We start from the raw sequence: 16,950 nt of genomic DNA, 5'->3' as shown, positions 1-16,950 counted from the left end.
GGTCTCTCAAGCCGCCGCTGTGTGCGGAATGGAGCCTGTGGCTGGGCTGCCGATGGGGGTCTTGGCCGCCCTGCGCGGATCGGGCCGGTCGCGACGTGGAAACCCCCCTCCGGGACACGGGTGGGAGGGAAGGAGGGAGGGAAGGCGGGAACGTGGTCCCCTCCTGTCAACTTGTAGCTTCACGTAGCGTTGGCATTGCTTCAAATGCGCTGCGCTATTAACTGTCAATTTCTTTCCTGTTTGTTGCAGGGAATAGGAAAATACCTTAGAAACAAACCACTCTGCCTTTCTTTCCTTTTTTTTTTTTCTTTTTTTTTTCTCTCCTCCCCCAAATCTCTTGGATAGCTTACAGTTGAATTGCTCTGTCTTTCCAGCTGCCCCACAGCGCAGTCAGCTCTGGAGGAAAAGCGAGAGAGCAGAGTACGTAGGTACAGCACACCTGCACTAGCTGGAATTGCATATTTAGACAGCCACTTTTTTAAGGGCTGCATGTGCCCAGGGTTCAGCCCCATTTGGGCAGAAGAGAGTCTGGATGAATAAGAGAGGCCTAGTAGGAGAAGAAGGAAAGCTGAAGCAAGTAATTGATATTGTAAGAACTGTCCTGGTGCTGGTTTTGCTGAAAGCTTCTTCTGTTTCCCTAAGGAAATTTCTTGCTTTCTTTTCTCCTCTGGTTTCCTATTTAAGCCAAAAATGGAGGGTAGTAAGTAAATAGGTGGAGATAGGTGCAAGAGGAGTGGGTGTTCAGGTCACAGGTATGGTGGGATATATTAAGAGCATCAGAAGGGGTCACAGACGAACAGAGTTTATTTAAATGGCCTATCATCTTGTAGTTACTGCAGCTATAGATGTTCTGTCTGTGAGAGCAACATATGTTTATATGCACCCTTTCCTTAATTCAAAGAATACAATGTTATACATATACATACATATCTATATCTATCTATCTATCTATCTATCTATCTATCTAGATAGATAGATAGATAGATAGATAGATACAGTACCACTCAGGTTTTTCGATCATGATCACTTTTCGTGACTTGTGAAATTATTTTTTGGGTCAAATATAGGTATGCAAGTCCATCAAACACAAATATGGGATGTGTTTAAAATATTCTTTTTAGTCCAATAAAATGTAGCATTTGTTAAGAGGGGGGAAAAAATAGTTGTTTTCCCCTATGATCTTTTAATCTAAAAAGCCTTACCTGAGTTAGAGGCAAGGAGGAAATGGTGCCATCACATATTTCTGCCCATCACATATGATGGGCTAAGAGTGTGTGTGAGAGTGTGTTTTAAAAAGTTGTGTCAGTGCAACGAGGGGTAATAGGGATGAGGCAAGACTTCAGCTTATTTTATTCTGGTGACCTTGTTCTTTTTGGCTGAAACCGGTTAAAATGCTCTGTGATATTTTTGTTTATGCAGAATTGTTCAAGAGCAAGTTGTAGATAACTAGTGAAGGAACATTGCTCCTTCTCCATGTCCTGTAAGTTGTAGGTGCACGGGTACTTTTCCAAGGGAGGCAGCGCAGAATCAGGCGATGTGCTGACTGTGCGTGGTTTAGGATAGAACAAGGAGCTGATCAGTCTGTGAGCTGTCCAAATTAAACTGAGCTAACCAGAGATCACTAGTTCTTGAGTGTGTTTTGGTATCTAAAATCTTCAAAGTGAAAAAAATATCTATCTTTTATGCAACAAAAGATGTTTTGGATTCACGAACATAGAAGTATTTATAGATAACTTGTGTTTCAGTAGGACTCCGTCTGGTAATCTGTTACGTAGTACTTGAAGTGGGGATTTGAGGAGTTAGATGCTGAACAAAATGATTTAAAAATAATTCAGTGTACATGTCTGTTACCCTCCCTTTTTCTCTCCTCCTATTCCTCCCTCCTGTTCCCGCAGCGATCTGGCTCCATGGTTGATATCACAGCACTACAGCTGTATTTGCTGATCTGATGGTCTGCAACTTTGGGGAACAGCCAGGAAAAAAGTGAGGTGGATCTTCCCGTTGTGTTGAATACCCTTCTGACTGAGATCTAGGGCATTCGGTACATGCTGGTGGAGTCTTCTGGTTCCTTTCAGTGGTCTATGAGTGAATCCTTCATGAAATTTAAGTTAAAGGAGCTTTCTGTTCCAATGTAATGATAGTTTAATAATCATGGGTGAGAAAGCACTTGTATAGTGTTTCCTAAACATCTGACCCAAAGGCACAACTACTCATGCAATCTCTTCTGAGTGCTAAAGTGATCTGTCTGCAGCATTTTCTTAAAGATTTTGTTTGTATAGCAGAGTATATATTTTTCACAGTTTACAAGATTAAATTAATATTGACTTTTTTACATCCATTTCCAAAGGCTAAAGAAAAGAAGTTATCAGCAAGTTGTGATACAAGGAATGTTCTTTAATGATACCTGAAAATATAGGCCACTAATAGAAGTTCAGATAATTTAGAAGATTACAATTATTAATGATAATTAAAATTCTCATGAGTTATGTTGGATATCTGCAGGTCAAACAAGGAACAGGATAATCTTTGATGGTGAGGATCCTTGTAGGATCTCTGTTTTCAGAGCCTAACATAGTAATTATGCATTGCTTAGCTCATTGGCGAGTATCCTACTGGTATTTTTAAAAATAGATTAACGATGCTTGCTTTACAGATTTGCAGAAGGAGCTGTCTGCATTGATCCTTGCGGGAGGATTAACAAAGGTGCACTGGAAATTTGGAGGGTTAGATGATCTTTGCCACATCTCTGGGTTGATTATAGGTTGGACTGAAGGGGCAGACCTTTCTGAGGTTGACCTTCAGAAAAGGAGATGAAGAACAAAGTAGCACAACACATAAATTATTACATACTGACTTAAAGTTGGCATGGCTGGTAGATATAGAAGGCAATGTAACATTAGAACAAGTGTGAAACAGGGCCTCTGGGTTTTATTCCAGGTTCTTACTAACTGGCTGGGTAATTACTCATCTCTCTGTGTCTCCTTCTGCCCATCTGGTAACTTACCTAGCTGCCAAAACCGTTGCAAGGCTTTAACTAAAGGTGAACTGCAAAAGCAAAGCAGTGGGTGTGTGCCCTTTGGTATTCTTCTGTGCTGTGTAGCCATGCCTACGATATCTTCTTCCTCAGCTCTACAGGCTCTTTGCATCAAGTATGCCAGCTATTAGGAAAGGAAGTTAGAAATATTTCATCAATTGTACGTAAGAACTGCCTGGTAGTGAATGAAGGAGCAACAACCGCCAAAGTTACAATTTGGCAAAGCTGTCAAACATTAGGTTACTCAAGAGTGAGGAAAAGTTGAGGAAGGTTTTATCAATGTAGACTACGCTGGAAGAAGAGGACTTTGATGTGCCAGGTGAGAGAAAGAACTGTGAAGGAAAATGTTTTAGGTCTTCTGGGAGACTGCTAGGGAAGGCAACATTTCTCTTTTCTGTCCTGTCTCCTCCAAAATGTGTAGAAGATTACAGTGACTGGGCTGTGCAGTAAACTGATGTTATGAAATCTGGGAGGCTTTGGCAAGGATTCTTAAGAAATGAAAGGGAGGAAGAGAGCAAGTTTGTGGGGAGCATGAGGGCTACGTTTTTGTTGCTTAGCAAGAGGGAAATGTGGATTCAGTGACTTCCATCTTAGGGCAGCAGCTGCTAGTGCTTGTGGTTCAGCGGGGTGTTGTCTTAGTCTCTGGGGTACAAGTAGCGTGGACGCCTTGCGCTTGCCTATATCCATCACCTATTCACAGTGCTAATTATTCTGGGGTGTGTCAGTGTGTGGATAGTCTCTGGAGTGAGAATCCCCTGTTTTACTTTAGCTAAGCATAGGCTAATTATTTTGTTAAACAGCTTTGGCTGAGTTATAATGGAGGATTAACTGACTTGCACAAGGTAATTGCAGTTATGAATTAAAGATGTTTTTATTTGCTTTATTTGTTTGTGTGGTTGCGCTCTTACTGCTGTTTCTGAGGTGAATACAGAACTTGAATTACGAAGGCTTTTGCGATCAATATTTTTTTAAAGAAAAAAATCTTGAGAAAATACGGGCTTCTTTATGATGTGTAGCCAAGCCTCGCTTTCACTGCAATATTCCTCTGGATGAAGTAATGTATAATTAATTAGGTAAAGATTGTTTAAGGAGAAACAAATACACAAGGACAGAGTCAGACGTGTACGCGTTGATGGCTGTAAGTAAAGTGGAAATACTGTCTCAGTAAATGCAAAGGCTCACATTTACGGTGAGGTTGTGTGCAGCTTATATTAAGCCAAGTAGCCTTAATTAGCTCTGCTTATTGGGAGTGATGCGGCCCTAATATGAATTAATACAAAGAGACTGGAATTATGATGGGGGACATGCTCTGTGTAGCTTTGTTTTGTGATATGCCTTCTGTGCCATTTTGCCTAGAATGTATGTCTTTATTTCTAATCACAGTGCTGACTCTGCTAAAATACCTCACCGTGTTGTAATTGAATATTAGACTTCTCTAAAACTAAATGAAAACATTTCTGAGTGCAGAGGAACGTGCATCTGTGTGCCTTTTTTTCAGATTTTTCTCTTCAGCAACAGATCATTGTATGCTATTCTTTAACTTCCAAACTGAAAATTCAAGTGCTTATATTTTTTTTTTTTGTTTGTTTTGCTTTTCAGATTGTTTCAAGAAAAAATCCAGAGGATGTCCAGGAGGTAACAGCTTAAACTTACGCTAATGTCTTTGTGTATCACACTATGCCTTTTGAAGCACCTTTGATGTAATTTGGCAATTTCTGTGTGTTTTGTTATTGTAATTGAGTGAACAGTTTTTTGTATGTTTCCATTTGTCTTTAGCTTTCATAGTTGAAAACAGTCACTAGCATAACATGTTGCAGTTCTGCCCCAGGTGATGAATAGTGACTTGAAACAAAGTCTTAGGGAGTAAAGTGCCTTTTGATGACAAAACTGCTTTGATAACTTTGCAAGCTCTTTTCTCAGGGCTGGAATTGGCGAATTGATGGTTACTTAACTCCTACTGGTAAAATTAGAGATCAGTCCACAATCCAAGTCTTAGGTCTCAGCTGTAGGTACTCTTTTCCTCTTTAACCAACACTTCACTGAAAAGCCTACATCATTAATGTCTATTAGTGAAGAGACAAAATGGAGGAGTGTAGGAATAAGTTGAGAGAGATTAGACTGCAAGTCACGTGTTATGCCTCTGTCTCTCTGAGGCTCCTTAAGTATTTTCCAGTGATATACTTTGATAAACTTTCAAATTGCTCGCTCTTTGCGTCTTCCAAAAAGGCTCTGAATAAGGGTCTGCTGTATCCTTGTGCCTCTTTAGTACCTCAAAAGACTGTCAGGAGCCATTTTATTAAGACATTTTTATTAAGATTAAAAAAAAATTCTTTTTCCCTCTTGATTTCTTCTGGACTAATGACTTGACACTGATACTATTATACTATGTACATGCAAAATCTTCCTTCAAAAGCGCAACCTTACTGCTTTTCAGACATTGTGTAACATGTGCATATGTTCAATTTCTGGTGCAGTCTCTTACTACAGTTGAGGAGAACCTGGATAGTTGATGAAAGAAGAGCCCATAAATGAATTCATTGCATCTCAGTGTGATCAAACATGGGTTACTGATTAGTGACTTGGCAGAGGTGAGAATTGGCTAATACACCCAACACCCCTTTGTTGCATCCTTCTTTGAAATCTTGAGAATCGGACAAACATGAGCATTCATGCTTTTTGCATTTTTTAATCTCTGTAAGATTAAAATGGCCTATCAGAATCAGAGATAATGATGGATCTGGTTTTAGAACTGCATTACTGTAGTTTGTAGCTTGATGTTCACCTTTTCCAGGGAGACTCCTGAATTGAACCTATTCATGAGCACATTCTGCCATTACCTTAATCTTCATTTGTGGGGAAAAGCACTTTATAACAGCTGTTGATGAGCCATTCATCAGAAAAAATATATTGTAAGTGTCTTTCAGCTAGAGTATTGCATGAATATATGTTAAGTAGTTTTGAAATAATAGCAAAACCATATATTTTAGTTATTGCTTTGGTCATTGCTTGGGTCTGTGGCTGTAGGTTAGCTATGCAGAGTTCCACATGTTTTGGTGTGCAAGAAGAGATAACTGCGCTATGAACTTGTTGATAATTGACCTTTTTCACCCTTCATTGTATCAAATTAATTATTTTGCATGTGATAGCGTGTTAGGCATGGTGTGATTCTGTTAAAAGCAAGCATCTGAAAGTACCTAGAAATTAAAAGGAATATCCTAGATGGTAGTTGCCATGAGGGTGAGTTGTAGTCAGAAAACCACGTGTGTTGGTTTCCTATGATAGAAAAAGAATTGTGGGCAGCCTTTGGAAGAAAAAGAATATGCTCCTGACCTGTTCCCACTGAAAGGAAATTTACTGCAGTTTTCCAGAATGCTCAGTTAGAAATTCAGTAGACGAAGTTTTGTGCACACATGCACCCTAGTGCTACCGTCTGGCTTGTGAAACCCCCTTTCCACACCAATACAGGACCACTTAGCCATGCCTTCCTGCTCGTCCAGAAGTCTCTTTTAATGTTACTGCTGTGATGCTGATGCATACATTACATAGGTACAATTGTACATAAGGCTGTGTACCATGACCTCAACTCTACTTGCTGGTTTTCTGTCACCTTTTTTAGCTGCCCTTTGGGACACAAGCTTTTAATACAGGATCTCTCCCGGTGCAGCTGATAACAATTCGAGATAACCTCAACTGTTGTTGCTGGGAAGGAAGGGAGATGAGCTCGTGAGGGCTTTCTTCTCGAAAGGATGAAAGAAGTTAATGTGAAGTTGTGTGTGGAGGATTTAATAGGTACAGAAAGGCTAGCGGACTCAACTTTAATTTCCTTGCTTCTGGGGATTGATGGTGGCAATGTGGCCTGTGAGGCAATTTTAGCTAGGGTAGTCCTGTGGGTTTTTAATCTTATTCACAGAGGAGAAAGGATTGTTCATTGTGGAACAGATGAGTCACATGAGTTAATAGAGATCTACTGGCTCTAGCCATGACAAGCACCTTATTGCATTACAGGTCTAACATATGCTTTATGATATGCTTGCTGTGCTTCGTTGAGCTTCAAAGTACAATATGTCCTTCCTCCAAATCTGATTTCTAATGAGTGTGTCAGAGCGGGAGCTTTGCTAACTTTGCTGAACCACACACATGCAAAGGCACGATTTCCATGAGTTTGTGAAAGGTTTTAGGATGACCTTGGCTGCTTTTGCTTTGCAAACTTCTTATGGATATTTATTTTCTTACTCTTGGCTGTCGGGAGATCACCCGCAGCAGTAAAAAAATTATACTTTTTTCAACGGAATGGAACCTCATGCTTTTATTTTCTGGAAGCTTTTCATGTTGTCTCCAAGTATCTGCAATACAATAATCTGATGTTTTAAGACTTGACCATCTTAAGCAATTTTATGTTCTATATGCACACTGTTCAAGGAGTGCTGATCATCCACTTTCTCCGTATTGGATTAGATGGAAGTACAGGATTAAAAAATTATTATTTCTGATAGCAAAATCACTAGTTGGCCTTCTCAAGAGATTCTGATTTTTCTTCCCTTGTCTGTTGAACTTCTCCAAGTACCAGTTGTAATTGAGTCCTGGAAATGTGTGCACAATAGGTGGGACTGAATCAGGACTGCTACTTTCAATATAGCTAAGTTTATAGGGTGGATAGTGTGTTGCCATATTAAAGCTTTGCATATCTACTGTTAACAGTGCTGTTGCCTTTTATGTGCATTGTTCTGTAGGCAGGACTTGCATCTGCTGATACACAAAAGGCTCTGACCTTAGTATTTAAAAAACAACAACCAACCAAAACCAAACAAAAAACCTGCAAAACCCCAACAAAACCCCTTCTAAAATGAAATGTTTTACTTGGCTCTGAATCTGTTTTGCTTGAAAAATGTAGTTTTTCAATTATGATTACTCATCAGAAGGCAACCTGTTAAATCAGTCAGAAATATTTGAAGTCTTTTAAGTTGTGGTTACTTGTATTAAGCTAATTGAGACATTTTGACTGATGGAACAATGGATTCAACTGCTAAATGCATTGCAATCTCTCTCCTTTCTTTTTTTTTTTTTCTTTTTGTAATCCTGTTGTACTTTAATCACTTTACATTAGTGTTGAGGTTTTTTTATGATGGCTTAGTGAGTCTGACCAAAAATGAGGCCAAGATATAAAATGCCTTCATTCTATTTTTCATCTTGATAGCGAACTGGTTAGCAGTCAAGTGTAAATTTTGTTGCTTGGTTCTTCTCTTGACCTGATTTTCCTTCTGGGTTCTTCCTCCTCAAATGAAAGAATAGAAATAATGGGATGGAAGAAGGATGAGATAGATACCTGGCTGGGAGATGATTACTTCTTTCTGAAAAGGATGGACCAGGAAAAGTGGGTGTAATGAACCAAAGCTCTCTTTGCATTCCTGAAGTTGGAGATTTTGCCTAGATTACAAAAGGAACATATTATTTTTTTGGTCAGTGTTATGAGTAATAAACCATTTAAAATGTGGGCTTGCATTTACACCTGATTGACATTTTACATAAACACGTAAATTACAAGCCAGTTTGTAGTCCTAGGTGCTTAAAGCACTGTCCTTAAGAATCTCTTACTTGTATTGATCTCTCTTTCCTCATTTTCTCTTTGCTGTTGTCTCTCCCTCATACCCACAGCTATGTCAAGCACAGTGTGCTCTTGAGTTTTGGATAGTGCAACACTCCTATTTGACTTTTTTTTTTTTCGTCCTCTCTCCTTTCTTACTGGTTCCCTGTGTAGCTCTGGATCTAAGTGTGGCTGAAACATTGCTGCCTTTGCCCTCTCTGTTTTCTTCCTACTGCTTTTACTTGATGTTTTTTTTCTATACACTGTAGTCTCAGTAGTCAAAATGGGGACTAGGGACAGATAACAAACCAATACAATATTTTTGTGGTTGTTATATTTAGCGCTTGATTGTATATTTTTGTTAAACATATTTGCTGAAGGTAGTGGTATGATTAACTTAAAAAAAATAATTATGTATTTGTGAGATGATGCTATGTGAACAATGAATCTCACCAGTACTTCTCCCATCTTCCCTTTCTTTGCTCCAGATAGTCGTTTGGAAGAGATACAGTGACTTTAAGAAACTGCACAAAGATCTCTGGCAAATCCATAAAAACCTATGCAGACATACAGAACTCTTCCCACCTTTTGCCAAGGCGATAGTATTTGGTAAGCATAATTTATTCCTGACTTGCTGAAAGTCTTTGCTAACTCAGTATCTCTAAGTGCATCTTGTTTTGCAGCTGCATGGAACTCTTTTCTATCTGCTTTCATTACTCGACTTTTGGGTTTGTTATGTCTTATTAGTAGGTGTGCTGGTATCATAGCTTGAATAATTTCATTTTTTTTTTAAAGGCAAGTTATGTCCTTGCTTCCATGTTAAAGATATTGGCTCCAATATTTATTGATGTATATATGCTCTGTATCTTTCCAACATATGTTGCTGTTTTCAGGAGCATGTAGTCTATATTAGCTTTGTGAATAGCACTTGAACAATGAACAGCGGTTTTTATATATGAGCTGTGTGTGATTTCTAGTGATTAGCTATAGTAAAAGTATCAAGTAGTTGTTGCAGAAAATAATTTTTTATTTTAGGAATTTGATTGTAATTATTAATTTTATCTAGCTTAGACTTTTGAGGTCACTTTTACATAGAGCGGTTAACAATTTCACCCAAAGAGGATTGTGACTATGTGAGAAATACATGGCAAGGAGTAATTAGCTCTTAAAAACAAAAGGTTTTAACTTAATCCTGATGTATATATAATCTCAAATAAGCTATAGGTGGATTTTCAGTGAAGTGGTATGATTCTATATAGAACTCCATCTACCACAGTGGGTTTTTTTTGTTTTTAATTTTAGCAGTGTGTTGTATTTATTTTAGTTTTTTTGTTTTGTTTTGTTTTGTTTTTGTTTTTTTTTTTAGTGATGTCTGTTTTCATAGCTTTTGTTTTTAGCATGTGTTCTTTCTGTTCAGTGCAAAGTGGTGGTGGTGGTTTTGCTTGTGTATACTGCACGATATCCAGTGGGTTTTTAAACATTTTTTTCAGCATCTAGCATGTTAGGTGGGTTGCCTTTTTTTTTTTGGCTTGCATTTACCATGTGCTTTGTGAGTGTTTCTAAGGCACTTCTAAGGTGTTGCTAACTGTCCGGAATGGGTTTGTTGCTTTGTGGTGTGCACCTACCATGTGCTTTTGAGCCCTTTTTTCAAACATTTAAACACATTTTTTAGCTGTCAAACAAGTGTTCGGCATTTCTTTGCATGCATCTACCACATGCTCGTTTTTGGTTTGGATTTGGGTAGGCTTTTTGGTTTCTAAAGTGCTTATGGGGCTACAAAGGTATTTCCTTGGCATTTACAAGTTGTTCTAGTGTATTATTTTTTTAAAGATCTAGCCTTTGCTATGCTGTTTTCTGGTACACATCTAGCGCGGTGTTTGGTGTTTTGTGGCATGCATCTCCCATGTGCTCTTCTTTGGTTTTTGGGGGAAGGTTTCTGATGTGGATTTTGGGCTTTGTTTTGGGTCTTAAGGTGTGGCTGCAGCACTGTTTGTGTCCAGGATTTCTCTGGTGTGATTTTTGGTGTGCGTATACCACACATTTTTCAGCTGGTTTTCGATTGTCCAGTAGGTTTGGCCTTGTTTTTAACATGCACCCACCACTTACTTTTTGAGTGTTTCAATGACATCTCTAAGGCATTGCTGTCAGTTCAAAACACATTTGGTGCTTTTTGGTGTGCACCTACCATGTGTTCTTCTTTGCTGTGTTTTTTGTGAGGCTTTTCAGTTTCTAAGGTATTTTGGGGGGTTACTAAGGCACTTAAATTGTATTTACAGGTTGGTTTAGTGTGGTGTGGTCATTTTCTTTTCTTTTTTTTTTTTTTCTTGTATGTATCTTGTGTGGTGATTTTGAGCATCCAGCACATTTGGCATTTTTTGGCAAACATCTATGATGTGCTCTCTTTTTTGGCAAGGTTTCTGGTGTGAATTCTGCATGTTTTTTGATGTGGTTTTTGTTTCTTAAGGTGTTGCCTTTGCTTTTTTTCGTGTGGTGGTTTGTTTTGTTTTGTTTTTATTTTTTTTTGGTGTCCAACATTTCTTAGGCGTACCTTTTTTCATCCATAAACTGCATTATTTTCAGTGGGTTTCCTAGCATTTTTCAGCATTTTTTAACTTGTCCAGCATGTTTGACATTTTTTTGGCATGCATCTACTGCATGCTTTGTGAGTATCTTTGAGGTGTTTCTAAGGAGTTGCTAACTGTGCAGAATGGGTTTGGTGCTGCTTTTTAGTATGTTGTGTTTTTTTTTTCTTTTAAGTGTCCAACATGTGTCTGGCATTTCTCTGCATGCATGTACCACATACAGTTACTGGGCATTTTAGCATGTTTTTAAGCATCCAACTTCTGGCATTTTCTCTGGCACGAATCTACTTTCTTGATGTGGCTTTCGACAGGCTTTTTGGCTTCTAAAGAGTTTTGGGGGGGCTTTTCAGTTTGCTGGGTGTTTTAGGGGGTGCGAAGACATTTCCTTGGAGTTTACAAGTTGGTTTTGTGTGTGGTTTTTTTTGGTTGCTCTGTGTGTGGTGGTTTTTTTTTAAGCATCCGTTCTGTGTTCATGGTTTTTGTATGCACGTGTTTAGCATGCAGCCTATTTGGTATTTTCTTGAATGCACCATGTGCTCATATGCTCTCTTTTGGCAAGGTTCCTGGTGTGGATTTTGTGTGTTTGTTTTTTTCTTCCTTTTTTCTTTTTTGGTGTGTGGGTTTTGGTTCCTGAAGCGTTGCCGTGACATGTTTGACTTTGCTGCTGTGGTATCTTGAGCGTCCAGCACGTTGGGTGTTTTTTGGCATGTGTCTCTCCATGCTCTTTTTTTCTTTTTTTTTCCCCAAGGTTTTTGCACTTTTTAAAATCTTTTGTTTGTTTCTGAGGCATGGCTGCAGTGTTGTTTTCCATTGCCACAGTGTTTCTAAGATGTTTTGATGGATTTTTTTAACATATAACACATTTATGGCATTTGTTTGCTGTGTATCCATCCAGCATGGGCTTGGCCGGTGCCTTTTTTTGGTGTTTTTTGACATGTATGTGGTACACGCTTTGTAGTGTATTTGCACATGTTTTCCGTGCACAGCGCCTGTTTTCCACGTTTGTTATCATGCATGTTTTTGGATGCTTCTTTCCCATGTGTTGTGCATTTATCATCCAGCTACTGTCTGGTGTGTTTTGGCATGCATCTAATGCCTGGTTTTGCAGGTTTTTTGTGTGTAGTGTTTTTAGCAGTTTTAGCAGCACTGGGGATGCATCTAGTGCATATTTTTCCAGTGTTTTTCCTGTGTGTGTTGTACATGCACATGTTTTAGCATCCAGTGTTTGTTTAAAAATTTTTTGGCATACACCTATTGCATGCTTTTACATGTTTTTTTTCCTTGTGTCATGGTTTTAGCATGTCTTTGTGTCTAGTATGTTTTTGGTGTGTGTTGGCATGTGTTGACTATGTGCTACACATGGAAAAATATGCAAAAAAATTTTTCACATTTTCGCATGCATTTAGCATAAGCTTTTTTTGTGCTTTTTATAAGCATTGATTTTGTGTGTATTTTCTCTACGTTTTAAGGTTTTTATTGTATGAGTGGTGTTTTAAAAATTATTTCCTTATATTTATTTTTTGTATTTTGCTTTTTTTAGTGTATTACCATTTTTGATGTGAGGTTTTTTTGGCCTTTACTGTTACTTTGGGATAGTCAAGCCTGTCAGTTTGCAAAGTGCCAGAACTGATGTTGTTTAGCCAACCTTTTTCCCATTACTTGAGGTGAGAGCACTGTAATCCTGTCCAGGTTTATGGTGCCGTGGCAGCATGTGCTGGCTGCACTTTTTTTGCCTTGGGTGCCGGAGAAACTCTGTGAAAACTCCCTTGGAGGCAAAATCTCAGCCTGGAAAACACAAAGTTTCATTTTGATGTTTCAGGACCGTATATTGCCACAGATGTGTAATTTTTGCTACTTTGTGCAGCTGTGTTTATTCTTGATAACTAATGCATGTAGGCAGGGCACTGAGGGGCTTTGAAGAAGCCAGAGTTAGTTTATAACCCTCCAATCTGCCCGTATAGCTTTGGGGGACCCTCTGGCTTAACCCCTTGTTATGTGGACCAGGTCAGTGAGAGACAAGGAAGCTGAACTTGGATTTCATGGTTCTCTGTGCAAAGCTGGGTAAAATTCCTGGTTTGAATTGTCTTTCGTGCCAGCTAAATTGTATCCAGTGTTTACGTCTTTTTTATTTTTACCTATTTATGAAGTTGGGGTAAATTTTGGTGCTGCATCAGAACTTGTGCACTAATGGTTAAATAGAGAATATATGATTAGTTTAATCCTGAGATGCTTTTATGTCTGATTTACAGAGTAGAGTGCTCACTGGACAAATTATTTAAAAAGCTAAGATTTGCAGAATGTAATATAATTTCAGGTAGAAGATATGGTAGCTATTCATAGGGGAGGAAAGAGAGGAGTAAAAAGAAAAGAAAATCTGGGTGAAAGAGAGTATGGGCTTCTAATATAGTAACTAATTTAAAATTGCCAGAAATGCAAATTAGCTGTTTTTACACGAACTCTGGAAGCAAGGAAAGAGTTGAGTGAAATCCCTCTGAAAGACATCCTTCTACTATTGTATTTTGTCAATAAAAGTGACCGCAATGTACATCTTAAAAAAAGGAAATCTACAGAAATATGCAATGTAGTTATTTATAAAAAGCTCTTTGAAATTAAAACTGAACCTAAACAAAATCCACTACGCTTGAATGAAGCTGAGCCACAGAAGAATACAGGAAAGAGCAGGTAATGTAGAAAAAAATTTTAATGATTGATACACAGCTGAAAGGAGCAGAAATGTCTGCCTCTTCAATTTAGGAATTATTTTTCTATTTAAAGCGTAAAATTTTACTGTGTATTCTTCTATCTGACTTCCACACATAATAGCTTCTGTGTGTTTTCTTTTAATTTAGAGCATTTATCTTCAGATCAGTTCTAGTACTTTTTATGCTGGAGGAAATATGTAATCTTATTAGATTTTGCGTTTTTGACAAACTTATTTTCAGTCTGGTTCAGTTAATGGTGAGCTGCAAGGACCGTGCCTATAAAGTCTTTGGTTTTCAAGCTCTTTAGTGGAGCACTTCTGCAGTGTTTCTTCCCTGTGGTGATATTCCACTTGTTGCAGCTTTTAAATTAGTTGCTAATCAGCATTGCCAGCAGGTGTTGTCAACTTGTTCAGCATTCAGAGTTTCGGGAGATAGTGTGGAAAACGGAGAGGTATTTAAAAACAAATGGGCCATGCTGTGCTTCCATATATCATGCCACTAAAGGCTTGCCATGTCTGCAGAACTGAACTTCATTGCACGTTTTACACCACATCTTTTGATCACTATAATGTACAAGTACATATATGTTTATGCTCTTACAACAGAGCATGGGAATCTGAAATGTCCTAACAGATCCAGTTGTTAAAGCTCATCTGAATTGCAGCAATTATGATACCTATTTCTGGGAAGTGATTACTCCCCTTCCCAAATATTCATCAATATAACTTTTTTCAGTATTTTCAAACTACTTTTCTTTGTTGGATGCTCTAAGAATACCCGTATGTTGGCTGGACATGGCATTTTACCAAAATACTGGTTAATCTGTGCTCAGCATTTCTTGTATATAACTGCAGGAATGTATTCTAGTGTAAAAAAAATACTCTGCCTCCTGACAAAAAAAACCTAAAAAGACCCCCAGATATTGATAACTTGGTAGGAGTGAGTCAGAAAGATGATTCACATTATGCAGCTCAGATAAGGATACTTTTTGGATTTGAAAATAGCAAAGGAAGTAGCATATTTAAGAATTAGGTGTTGTGTACATTTGGAAATCTTGTGAGAAACTAACTAAAATATAAACTCAAACCTTGCTAGGTGCTTTGTTGTTCTTTACAGGATTTTACACTTGGTGTCCATGTATATAAGAAATATTGAATGGTTCATTGCTGGAGGAATAGCAGAACTGTGCTAATGTATTTGTTATATGTTAAGGTTGTAGTTGATGCTTCCTACAACCCTGGAAAGACGTCATCCTTGTAATGAAGTTTCCATGTGTCCGAGAGATGTAAAGAATACTGGAAATAACATTGATTGAGATGCAGGAAGACTTGATCAAAATATTTGAAAAGTCTGCTGAGTACCTAAGCACCTTTGAACACCTGATTGAGAAGGATGAAAATAAGGTGTTGAGCAATACAAGATTGGTTAAAAGTATGAAAAAAGGGAGTGGAGAAAGGAGGTAGGCAGGGCTGCCTGGCAACGAAACTGCCAGCAAGATGCCAGGTAGTCTGTGAACAAACCAATAAGAATTATCTTCTTCCTTCCCCCAAGGTCCTCTAGTTCTGTAAGTGGTTGTCCCGTTAGTGTATCATGATGTTGGTGAGCTGGAAAATGGGACAGCGGCTAATGTTCCAATGGCCCTGTTCAAACACGTATTTTATTTGTGTTGTGTAGTGAGTTTGTTTTTTTTTTTTAGCTCGGCTTCCTAAGACAATGAGGCTGATGTAACTGTGCTGTCAGAAACTCAAACCTCCTACTCATGTGGCCAATATCAGCTAAATTTGAGAGGGGAAACGGTTGCAGATGTGATTGTATCTCTGGCGTGTTGTTGAAAGGCCACCTGAGGAAGAGGAGGATGAGCTGTGGTGCTGCCAGGACCAGGCGGGCTCAGCTCATACCTGCGGGTTTGTGGCCCCTGGGCAATGGGTGAACGTGCTGGTCAGCCTGGCAGTGCTGGTCCTGACACATCCTCCCCGGTGCCGGGGGGAGGTATTGAAAATATGAGGAAAATTAGTTTTTATTGGGTTTGATGGTGGAGTAGATCGGGGAGAGAAAGATCCCTGGGAAACCAGGACAAATACCTTACAGAATTACTTGTGAAAGTTGTCCGTTTCTGGCCTTGTTCAGTGTTTATCTCTTTGCAATTGATTTTCTGTTTCATTATAACAGCGTTCATGTTATTTGGTAGATTCATTTAACTGGCACATGCTGCTGTGCTTTGCTGAGGGGAAATTGTTTTTTCATGATGTCCTATTTGGCGTGGAATGAAGCAGAAGCCCCAACGCACCCCCTGTGTTGCTCTGAAGACACAGGAAATCTGAGCAGTTTAATAGAGCCTGATTTCAGCGTTGCCACCCCACGTGGTAGTGTTGCCTTTGCCTTCTTTCTGCTTGCTTGTTGCTTGCTCTTTTGTGCGGCTGCTCGTGTTTGTACAGCTGAAAGGTCAGGGTGAACAAGTCATGGAACCGATCCAGCTGAAAATTAGCCCAACAATATCTTTCCTTTCCTTTCATGAAAAAAATAACCCCCAAAAGCTTTGTTTGTGATCTTGTGAGTATGTGTGTGTCTTTCTAGTTTTATTTTCTTTTTTTCTGATACCACATGGGCAGGAACTATTTACTTGAAGAATTTCTGGAAAGAATCCTGCTTTGATATTTTCTTCTGGGATTATTTTTTTGCTTGCTCTGAGTATAAATGAATTTTGCTTCTGTATTCAGTCTTTCTTTTGTCCTCTTCAAAGGTTAATGCCACAGAACTGTCACAGGTGGTTCTTATTTTTCTGGTCATGCTGTTATAGCAATACTGTTTCTTGAACATGTCTTCCCAGTCCTTTTTTTCCCCTCTGTATAGCTGTTCCAATATCTGTTCTATTCTCCTCCAATTATTACTGTTAACCTCTGCCCTTTTTCTTTTGTAAACTTGTAACTATTTCAACAACAAAGTGATGTTGACATGAAAAGCTAAAACAAGTTGTGTGCAATTGTGAAGAACGTGAATTTAAGGTAGCAATCCAAGGGTTCTTTCTTCTGAGAAGTAAATCTCTCAGGTGAA

At 38.7% G+C, this 16,950-nt stretch overlaps 1 protein-coding gene across 3 annotated transcripts in view; it reads left to right on the top strand.

Annotated features, from left to right (window-relative positions):
• The window catches only part of RPS6KC1 (ribosomal protein S6 kinase C1), an 88,538-nt gene that overhangs the window by 288 nt on the left and 71,300 nt on the right, over positions 1–16,950 (top strand). The window contains exons 2-4 of one of the 3 annotated variants that reach the window (XM_065834568.2): positions 4,634–4,669; positions 5,509–5,622; positions 9,104–9,224. In XM_065834568.2, the coding sequence (XP_065690640.1) occupies positions 5,563–5,622; positions 9,104–9,224 (181 nt within the window). In that variant the 5' untranslated portion in view covers positions 4,634–4,669; positions 5,509–5,562. The remainder of the gene's footprint in view (positions 1–4,633; positions 4,670–5,508; positions 5,623–9,103; positions 9,225–16,950) is intronic. The other 2 variants (XM_065834566.2, XM_065834567.2) reach the window with 2 other exon arrangements.

This window comes from Patagioenas fasciata, chromosome 3 (assembly GCF_037038585.1).
Source record: "Patagioenas fasciata isolate bPatFas1 chromosome 3, bPatFas1.hap1, whole genome shotgun sequence".
In the NCBI taxonomy this organism is placed as follows: Eukaryota; Metazoa; Chordata; class Aves; order Columbiformes; family Columbidae; genus Patagioenas; species Patagioenas fasciata.
Note: the sequence above shows the minus strand (reverse complement) of the source record. Positions and strands in the feature narration are given on the sequence as shown.